Source organism: Apium graveolens, chromosome 11 (assembly GCF_009905375.1).
Source record: "Apium graveolens cultivar Ventura chromosome 11, ASM990537v1, whole genome shotgun sequence".
NCBI lineage: Eukaryota > Viridiplantae > Streptophyta > Magnoliopsida > Apiales > Apiaceae > Apium > Apium graveolens.
Genome location: NC_133657.1, coordinates 195,989,977 through 196,001,684, shown reverse-complemented (window position 1 = coordinate 196,001,684; position 11,708 = coordinate 195,989,977). Strand labels below are relative to the sequence as shown.

The following is an 11,708-nucleotide window of genomic DNA, read 5'->3' as shown; positions in this document are numbered from 1 at the left end:
TTTTGGTACGTGTTTAGCACATATTATCAACTACCTGTACTATTTATACTACAATCTAAAAGTATCAAATCTGGGTAAAATTATATAACAATTTTTAAAATTTTATATAAAATAAAATGTCGACTAAAACGAATTGGCTTCTATTTTCACTTTAATTTTTATTTGTTAGTGTCCATTTGTGATAATAACTTAATATTATTTTTAATATAATACCCTTGCTTGGCGCCCTAGTATATATATATATATATATATATATATATATATATATATATATATATATATATATATATTATATTTATATTTTATATAAATTACTTATGAAAAGTCAAATGTTAAATATATATATATAATATATATATATATGAGGAAAGTTCTATGTATAACACTTTTTCATTGGAGACCAATTATGTTCTGCAATCAAAACACTTTAAAATGTATTATTTTATGAAGTATGTTTTACAAGTATCACTAATTCATTAAAATTGTTGATAATTTTTAATAAGTAAAATTTGTATGTTGTACAAGCTAAACAAATGTTGTGCAAACTTAACATGTAGAATTAAATATTTTTGTAATATTTTACATGTCGTACATATTCAAGATTTTGAATAAAATAAGAATCTTTTAGAGCATTGGCAAAATAATATGTTTTGCAACTGTGCAATATTTTGCTTTGCAGAACATAAGTGGTTTCCAAGGTCTCTTGCTCTCCATAAAACTTAATTCTTTATAACCTGTTTCAAGAGTGTTTAACATTTTGTTAGGCCAGATTAAACTTATTTGAAAATTGAAATTAGGTGCATACATAAAGTCTACTGCAATTTTGATACAGTAATATTAATTAGTTTAAGCTCAAGTTTATATTGGGTTTACGATAATCATTTTGAAATACTTTTTTAAAAATAATACCTAAATTATCATGAGTTGGTTTAACTCTATACTGGGTCAACTTAATGGTTGTTAGAAATTTAACTCTAGTTGTTCGTTCAGACGTCCTTCTCTGCATACCTGGCCTCTCGTGGAAGGTGGATTTTAAATAAATGTTAAGGTACGGGTTTGGTTAATTGTATAATTTAGTGTTTCCTGTGTAATTCTAATGAAATCAAGCCTCTATATAAAGATGAGTGATGTTGAATAACTAGCACCTGCAAATAATTTCTTCAGTTCACCAAGAAATTATGTTCAACAATATTGTATAAACATATATAACTAAGTTCTAGTTATGGATCAATTAGATGCTTTGTATGATGCTGCTATTGCCGGAGATGTTGATGCAGTTGCCAAATTGGAGATGGAAGCTGATATCCTCAATCATGATGAACAAACTATCCTTCACGTCGAATCCAAAAATGGAAATACAGAACGGGTGCGATTCATTGTGAGGGAATTTGCAAGCAAAAACCTTTTGGTGAAGCTGGATAATCAACAAGAGACTGCACTTATGTGGGCTGCATATTTAGGACACACGGAAGTGGTTGAGGTCCTGATTGATGCAGCTAGAAATTTGCCACCTTTCTCACCTAATGATGATGGAGTTAGTTCGTTCCAAGCTTTTCTTAGGCAAGGTGATAAAGATTCGGACACTGCCTTACATTCAGCAGTTTTTCAAGGTAACGTTGATATTGTTAAGCTATTGGTAGAGGCTGACCCTACTGATCCGCATACACAAAATGATGATGGTAAAACACCAATGTACATAGCTGTGGAAAAAGAGTACAACGAGATAGTTGAGATAATCTCTACAGCTTGCACAGCTCCTTCTTTGGACGGTCCTGATGGTAGTACTGTTGTGCGTGTTAAAAATCTCTACCAAGGTATGGCCTTTTTAAAACAGTCCTTTCAAATAAATCATGTTATGTATTTCTTTTTGCTTTAAATGTTAAATCTATTTCCTTATTATTGTCATTATAGTTGAGAGCCGCGGTGGAACACTCTATAAAATAATGGATAGAGATGATTTGTATGATGCTGCTATTTCTGGAGATGCTGATGTCATTGCTATATTGGAGATGAAAGCTGATATACTCAACGAATATGGCGAAACTATCCTTCACATTGAATCGGAGTCCGGAAATACAGAACATGTGCAATTTATTTTAAGAGAGTTCGTAAACAAAAATTTTCTGGGCAAGCTAAATAGATTCCAACAAACAGCACTTCATTTGGCTGTATCTAACGGACATACTGAAGTGGCTAAGGTGATCATTGAAGCAGCTCAAGGACATATGCAGGAAGCTTCATTTCAAGCTTTTCTTAGGCAAGGTGATCAAGACATGGACACCGCCTTACATGTAGCTGTCATGGAAAGAAACGTGGATATTGTGAAGCTGTTAGTAGAGGCTGACCGTACTGATACCCATACACAAAACGAACTAGGTGAAACACCAATGTACATAGCTGTGGAAAAAGAGTACAACGAAATAATAGAGTTAATCTCTGCAACTTGCACAGCTCCTTCTCTGGACGGACCTGAGGGTAGTTCTGTTGTTCGTATTAACAATCTCGACCAAGGTATGCAACTAACTTCAATTTTTTTTTTGTAAAATGCATAAATTATATATATCTATACTATGTTATTTTATAAGCAAACACTTGTTATTTGGTATGGTAAATAATAATTGTTACATCATCTATATATCTATTTATCTATATTTATAGTATACTATATAAGCACAACAACTTTTATCATTGTTTGATACGGTAAATAACTGTAGTTATATCATAATTCAGATAAATGTTTAAGCTTTAATATTCTTCATTTGGGTTAAAGTCCTTCGACAATATCCTATATTATATTATTTATTTTCAGTCACGACATATTATATTATATTATATTCAGAAATACATTATTATAAAATATTTTTCAATTTTTTCCAACTATTGAAAAAATATATTAAAATTTAAATAATTTTAAGATAAAAAATATTATTTAAAAGAATGTTAGAAGCAATCCATACATCGCACTGGTCACACGCTAAATCCACTTTCTCTTTTATTGAAGTTCTCTTTGATTCAAATTCATGATAACTTCACCTCCTTACCAAGATTTCTACTGTATTTGCTAACTGTATTAAATCCATAATTGATACATTTCTATATATTTAGATAAGAGCCCTGGTGGAGCACTCTATAAAATTATGGATAGAGATGCTTTGTTTGACGCTGCCATTGCCGGAGATGCTGTTTCCATTGCTAAATTGGAGATGGAAGCTGATAAGCTGGACAGATATAATGGAACTATCCTTCATATTGAATCCATAAATGGAAACACCGAACATGTGCGATTCATTCTAAGGGAGTTTGCAAACAAAAATCTTTTGGATAAGCTGGGTAATCAAAAAGAAACTGCACTTATTGTGGCTGCATATTATGGACACACTGAAGTGGTTGAGGTCCTCATCGAAGCTGCTAGACACTTGCCTCCTTCAGCTATTGATAATCCAATAACTTCTTTTCAAGATTATCTTAGGCATGCTGATCAAGATTCGGAGACTGCCCTACATGCAGCAGTGAAGGAAGGTCGCGTGGATGTTGTTAAGCTATTAGTAGTGGCCGACCCCACTGATACGCATATTCAAAACAAGGATGGTAAAACACCAATGTACATAGCTGTGGAACAAAGGTACAAAGAAATAGTAGAGATTATCTCTTCAATTTGCACCGCTCCCACTCTGGACGGACCTGATGGTAGAACTGCTTTGCATGCTGCTGTTCTAAGTGGCAACAATAGCATTGATGTGGTTAAGGTCCTAATTGATGCAGCTGGACGTTTGCCGCCTTCTGCTCCAGATAATGATAATAGTGATTCCATTCCAGTTGCTTCTCTTCAACCTTCTTCTGCTTCTGATCATGATAATACTGATGATGATAATGATGATGATGATGATGATGATAGTACTGAAGATAATACTGATCCCAATCGAGTTACTTCTTTTCAAGCATCTTCTTCAGATAATAATAGCACTGATGATAATCCAGTTAGTTCTGTTCAAGCTTTCCTCAGGCGAGTTGATGAAGATGGAAACACTGCCTTACACATAGCAGTCAAGCAACGTAACTTAGATACGGCTAAACTATTAGTAGAGTCCGATCCAAGTTATGAGGGTACTCCAAACAAGAAAGGTCAAACACCTTTCTACATAGCTGTGGCAAACGGGTATGCCGATGCAGCAAAGATGATCGGTACAGCTTGCACAACTCCAGAATTTTTATATGGTCCTGGTGGTAATATCAGTGCTTTGCATGCTGTTATCAGATATCTTGACGAAGGTATGCAGAGCGTATTTAGGCATACTTAATTTATAACCGATATATTTATTAATCTGCAAAGCATCCTAACACTAATTATATATATTGGACTCATGTTGTGATGCATTTATAAGTGGGATTCTATCACAACATTTTTATGCACTTGTATTCTTGCAGAAAATAATGAAGTTAAAGATGTGATTGAAATGGTCATTGATCAAATCAAAAAGCACAACATTAATGCTGGTGTTGATGAAATATTTTATGAAACTGACGAGGACGGATGTACTATCTTAGAAGTGGCGGTGGAGCTAAATAAAGAGGCAGTGATTAATTTTATATTAGATTTACAACATCCCGCCTCAAAGAGAAAGGATGGCGCTTTTATTAGTCTCATGCCTATAATATATAAAGCCCAGGAGAAGAATTACAAGAATATTGTCAAGTTACTCACAGATAGGTACAACGACGGATCTAAATTATCTAAAGACTTCAAAGATCAAGTCAGTTTGATTTCGGCTATTAGAAGTGGCAAAACAGGTATGAAACTTGTTTTTACTTGACATATTATTTGCATTTATTCATGTTTTGATCCATAATGGGACAACATGACCTCGTCAGAGTTTTGGCCGAAATCGGATTAACTCCATTTTTTAAAACTGTTTTTGGATTAGAAATTTAAAATTATATCGAAACTCCATATACAAATTTCAGAAAATTAAATTAACGAGAATCGAATATTAAAATAAGTTTGATTATATATTAAATTAATTTTAAGTCGGGATTTCCAAATTATATGGATGTTTGGACGGAATTTTCAAATGATCATCTAGTACTTGTGACTAATTTAGTCAATTCGCAATGCGACTGCACTTGGTATGTTTCTTTATGCGAGAAATCAAATTTTAAATAAAATTTCAAAGTGAAATTTCAAAAATTTTGAAATTTCAAAAATTTTGGGAAAAGAATTGTAACGGTTGTCGGTTATATTTAGACTTACCAAATGCGACCATACCTGTTTAATTTTTTATTGTGACCGGATTTCATTTTCGTCGGCATTCAAAGTGACTGGAGAATTTTGGTCATGTTTATGTTAAAAACAACAAAAAACGTTCATTTTTCATATAAAACCGACCGGAATAATACAGTCATTTTTAGCCACTTTTATTGTAGTGACCTATTGTTAATTAATTTAAATATATAATCTTGTACTTAGCACCCGTTATTATTTAATTATATAATAATTTTAAAATAAATTTTTTCAGATGCGGTGTTTGACCTTTTAGTAGATGGGCGTGGTGCCCAGCGTCTTGTGACTTTTGTTGACAAGCTTGGGTGGACAGCCCTTCATCACGCAGTATATCATGAATCTAATCCAATAATTAAACACATAGCAGAAGCTCAAAAAGGGATTAAACATAAATCTGGGTACCAAAATAAGGTTCTTACACCGTTTCATGTAGCTGCCCAAAGAGGACTTACTTCTATTGTCATACTTCTTATGCAATTATGGTCCTCTTCCTCTTCAATATACACTGCCGTTAATAAAAAAGGGCAAAATATATTACATTTGGCGGCATTGCAGAGCAAAACAGATATGATCGAAGGTATTTTAAAAAATTGTCCAGAAGAGCATAAGAAGAAAGAGTTTGTGAACAAGCAGAATAACGATGGCAATACAACTCTTCACCTGCTTATCCAACGTGGTTGCTTTGTTCCGGAACTTTTAAAATACGAAGGACTTGATATAAGTGTCGAAAACATGGAGAAATGGACTCCTTGGGACATGTTGTATTTCCACGAGCAAATCTTCAAGGACCAGGTATGTTGCAGACTAGTTAAATATTTGTTCTCTTTTTATACCATATCAATTTTCTAAAACATACTGTATTTCTTAACTGCGGTTAGCTTAGTTTGACCAAAAAAAAAGACATTTAAATATGTATTATTATAGATTTCTTTGTCTATGGTGCATTTAGCGCCTTCAATTTTTACAATGATAAAGTGATTTGAGTTAGCTTTGCTCCTGGTGAGGGCCAGTCCTGGTATTCATAAAACTCCAGACGAAAAGAAAATTTGTGTCCAACAATAAATAGAAATAAGTGTAAATGATATATTGATAGTATGTTAATTATGCCGGTCCTATAAAATGAGAAATATCTCTTATTTTCTTGGTGGTCATTTAGGATAAAACAATTAAAAAAATATGTCCTGAAAATTCATTTTTTTCGGTGCACCGTTCAGTAAAATAAAGAGTTTGACCTGAGGACTGACTCTGCTCTTCGCCCTAACATCCTCACATCCTCCTGCAGTCAAAATTTTGATGATGGATAGAATAAGAAAGATTGAAATTAAATTATCTAATATGTATATATATACACACTAATGTGTTTAAATTCTTGAAATAAGTGAAATCATTATTCAATAATGAGAAATAATTATATACGACGATATCGAAATTAAGATTTGTATCATGTTAAACTCAATAAACAGACATATCATGTTATACGTAGATAATGTGTTTCTTCAATTTCTGATAATTTTAAAATTATTGTCCATCACTTATTTTATAGGTGAAAATCAGAGTGGCGCTTGAATATATCCAAATTGATCGTAAAAGAGATATTTTTTTAAGTTCAGTGTTCCCAATTGGTCACCTAGAGAAAAAAGATGTGAGTTTTAGGGAAGAAGCAAAAAAAATGATAGATGAAATGCTTGCACTGATGAAAGTAAATACCGGAGCTGTTACCAAGTGTTTTGCTGATGCCATTGCCGGAGATCCTATATCTAGAGCTGCATTGGAGATGGAAGCCGATAAACCCAACGTAGCTGGAGAAACAATTCTTCACGTTGAATCAAAGAAGGGAGCAATAGAAAACATTCGGTTTATTTTGAGTGTGTTTGCAAACAAAAACCTTTTAGTCAGGCTGGATAATCGGAAACAAACTGCACTTTCCCTTGCAGCACATCATGGACACACTAAAGTGGTTGATGCTCTCCTTAGTACAGCCAAACGTAATTTAACTTCTTCCTCAGCAAATGATGTTGCCCCAAATCCAGTTACTCCTTTTCAAACTTATATTCGGCAAGCTAATGTTCCAGACAAGAACACCGCATTACACTTGGCAGTCCTTAAAAATGACGTGGCTATTGTTAAGCTCTTAGTGAAGGCTGATCCAAATGATAAACATGTTGAAAACTGCCAAGGCAAAACTCCAATTTACATAGCGGCGGAGAAAGGGTACAAAGAGATAGTAAAGGAGATTTGTGAAACTTGCACAACTCTGTCTTTAGATGGTCCTGGTGGTAGGACAACAGTTTTGCATGCTCTTATTCAGAATATCGGCCAAGGTATTCTTATTATTAATTACATACAACTACAACTTTAATAAACTTAGTAATAATTTTCTAGTTTTATCATATTATAAAGTAACATAAATTCTAGTAACAACTAATATATTCAACTATTAAATTTGAATAAATTTTCTTGTGCTTCCCATGTAACCTGTAAGTAAAATAAAGTAGATATTTTTAGGGAGTTTGTAAAAAATACCCAACTTTTCAATGTTTTTTGCAAAAATACTATAAAAATTGCATATGATATTGCACATAGGTACACAAATTACACACATGAGTTTGCAAAGATTACATTTCTGGTTACATTGCACCATATTTTTGTAAAATATATTTGGTGACGGGATATTTTTAAAAAAACCCCATTTTTTATCATACTAGTGTATCTCAATAAAATAACTGAATGTATTTTACTTTACTTCACTTACAGTGAAAGAAGGAGCCAGCGACATTATTAGGACGATCATTCATGCAGCCAGACGTAGTAGTGAAGATTTCGAAGCTTTTTTTGGTCGTACAAACGAGTTGGGAATCACTGTCTTAGAACTTGCTGTGAAGAATAATTGTGTGGATGCTGTTAGACTGATAGTACAGGAAGATCCGACCTATCAACATGGTCGTGAAATTAAAAGAAATGGTCTCATGCCTTTGATCTTCAATGCCATCGATAACAAGTGTAGTGATGATATCATCAAATTACTCTCTCAAACATACGAAGTTGGAATAATCAACCCAGATCACAAAGACGTGGTTCCTCTAATTCTTGCTATGAAAAGGCGCGATAAAGGTATGGGTATTTGTTCATAATATAAAGTTTACATAATGCTTATTTATTCTCATAAGTACATATTAAAATATAAGCTTACCTTTTATTCTTATGTTCTTCATCTTGATATAAATTTGATGTTTCATTCTAATTATATTAACTTAAAATTATTTCCATAATTTATGTACTATGTAAATATATTGCAGACTCTGTTTTACGTCTCTTGGAAGGTACCAAAAACCTTGTAACTTTTACAGAAGATAATGGCTGGACACCACTCCACTACGCTGTCTATCACGAATTTGATTCAGTGCTCGGTGCCATAATAGGAGCACAAGAAGATGTTAAACACCAATTTGTGTATGAAATACCTACGCCATTTCATGTAGCAGTCGAACGTGGATATACTTCTACACTGGTACGACTTATGCAGTTATGGCCAGCTCCGTCTTCTTCTGCATCGAGAGTTGATAACTCTGCATCCGGAGTTGATAACTCTCCATATACAGTTGTTAATAAAGATGGACAAAATATACTACATTTGGTTGCAGCTGATAATGGTAATATAAAAGCTGATAATAGAAAAGAGATGGTAGAAGGTATTTTGAAATATTGTCCAAAGTCGTGCAAGGAAAAGATATTGAAACAGCAAGATATTAATGGTGATACACCTCTTCATGTACTTATCTCTAGTGGTTGTTTCATCCCGGAACTCATAAAAGATGAAGAACTAGATACAGTGGCAAGAAACAAGAACAATTTTACTCCTTGGGAAATGTTGTATATTAAAACTGATGTTGTGGCTGATCAGGTACGCACTTCATTTTTCTCTTTCACTGGATCATGGAAACTTGCTTCCTTTCTTTAAAATATAATAAAGGACGGAAAGATCAGAACATCTAGAGTTGTTTGGTAAACAGTAACAAGATGACTCTAAATAAGTTAAATATTAACGGCTTGTCATTACCCTACAGGTACTCATCAAAATTGCACTAGATGATATCACTCTTGGGCCTAAAAGCAGAAGGAATAATATTTTTTCAGGTTCGGTGCGAACCAGAAATAATAACATTTTTTCAAGTTCAATGCCCCCGAGTAAACGAAGGATAAAAGATGTCCTTTTTAATGAACGCAAACAAAAGATGATGAAGGAAAATGAGCCAAAGATGAAAGAAGAGCTAGAAAGATATAGACAGGGGACCAACAGCCAGATAGTGGTTAGTGCACTAATAACTACAATAACTTTCACGGTAGGATTTACCATGCCAGGTGGTCTCTATCAAAGTGGGGATGATAACGAAGGATTGACGGTTCTTTCAAAAAGAGCAGCCTTTAATGCCTTTATGATATTTGATGCAATAGCTCTGTTGTTGTCAGCATGTTCTTTGTTTATCTACTTTCTTGAATCTATGTCGCAGAATCTGGGCCAACTGACTAAACTCCATGCAACAACAATTGTGCTCAACATTGTTTCTGTTGTGATGATGATGTTAGTCTTTATGACAGGAACATATGTTGTGTTATCCAAATCACTAGCCCTGGCCATAACCGTTTGCGTCATCGGTTCCCTCTTCTTTGTTTTTGTCATTGTTCAACTGCTGAGGGTTGTAAATGATTATCGAGTACAGAAGAATAAAGATCATGAGCATGAAGCTTGAGAATGTGTATTGTTATGTAGCAGAAAATGTAGGAACTGTGGAGGCACTTGTTCACCTTTTTCTTTTTGTGTAACCAGATAATTTGCACAGTTCCGTTGCTTGGTGGTATGAATCAGCATAAACTTAATCCTGGCTGAAGATATTTGAACTAAATAAAGAGTAATGCTACATGTTACATGTACAGAATTATTTATAGAATTTTTGTACAGAATGACGTGAAAGTCCCAGCTCAGCACTATATTAAATACATTTGTCCGCCACTATGATTATGGTTGTCTCTACCGTACACCCCCTCAAGTTATTTTCATTTGTTTATCTAAAAATTGTGTTTTTGTCGTGTACTTACAAAATTTTAATTATTTAATTGTACCGGTTATTACTATGTATTTACTTTTTAATATTTAAAAAAATTACATCTTTATGTTTTATATATTTTCTTGTAACATGCATTTATTTTTGTATTTTAATATTGGTGATATGGGCCTAAAATTAGCCTATGAATATAATTAATGTTAAATTAATTAGGCCTGATATGGGCCCAAAACCCTGAATATTAATTAATTTCGTAACTAATTAAAAATGGATAAATCAGCTATTAAGATGAGTCCTGGTGGGGATATAGATCCTTGTATATTGGCCTCCAAGGAACCTCATGGGATAAGGAATCAGTTTTCTACCTATTAGGACTCCAAAGTCCATCCTAATTCAAAGACTTGTACACTAAGTCTCCTAACCCTAGTCCAATTCAAGGACTCCCAACATCTATATAAGGGGTCTCACCCCACCAAAGCAGAACTACGTTTTTTGGCCTGTAGTTCCAGTATTCAGTTGGTTCCAACGAATAAATTATTGGCATGTACAAGTCCAACATTGTTTGGTTCTTATGGATATGTTCGATGAAATGCTCCCAACTCAATCCATGTGTTATACAACCTGCCATTGCATGGGAGCACAACATGTGATGGGTCGCCCATTTTCCAGAGGTGCACGTACAGTCATTGAGGTTGACAACCTGAGTTTTACCTCCCTTTACCGATCCCTTAGCAGTTGTGTACCGATGTGTTAGTATTTTCATAATCCCGCGGAAACGATGGAAAGTAATAACCGTATGTCATGTTGCCTTTCTCCGAATTTTTGCTAACATAGCGGCGAAACGTGCACATAACTGTTGCCCCTCTTGTAGACCGTCATCCACTATGTTTCGATGTTTATCTACAATTGTGACCACTTTGTAGAAGAGGTACTCCATCATTGCTGTTACTGGAAGAAAACGAGCCCTCCTTATGTTGCCGTTGAATCCCTCAAACATGTTTATGGTTGTTTGACAGTAGCAAACACCACTATCGTGGGAAAGTGTCCACCTCTCCACGGGTATTGTAGCAAGATATTATAGGGCGGTGGGGGAAGTTTCACCAATCCGCGACATATATACGTCATACTTTGAGACTTGTATGATTCTTCCAGCTTTCCACATTAATTTTTTTAGTTCACCACCTGGGTGATGACTACAAAAGTTACTTCTTACATGGAAGAGACAGAACCTATGGATGCCGAGTGGCTCAGCAAAACCGTTTTGAGGGTCTCGTAGGGCGTAGATAATGCTGGCAGCACGATCAGAAATGATGCAGACGCCGGTCCGTTGCCGACAGACATGTCTTCGAAGACGCTGCAAAAACCAAGAC

At 34.3% G+C, this 11,708-nt stretch overlaps 1 protein-coding gene across 1 annotated transcript; it reads left to right on the top strand.

Moving 5' to 3' along the window:
* The first annotated feature begins 1,222 nt into the window (after nucleotides 1-1,222).
* Nucleotides 1,223-10,273, top strand: LOC141696421 (uncharacterized). Its single transcript, XM_074500564.1, has 9 exons — nucleotides 1,223-1,814; nucleotides 1,912-2,511; nucleotides 3,106-4,269; nucleotides 4,426-4,788; nucleotides 5,514-6,070; nucleotides 6,822-7,599; nucleotides 8,033-8,389; nucleotides 8,575-9,179; nucleotides 9,343-10,273. The coding sequence occupies exons 1-9, from the start codon at nucleotides 1,223-1,225 to the stop codon at nucleotides 10,024-10,026; spliced, it is 5,700 nt and encodes a 1,899-aa protein (XP_074356665.1). The 3' UTR covers nucleotides 10,027-10,273.
* The last annotated feature ends 1,435 nt before the right edge of the window (nucleotides 10,274-11,708 follow it).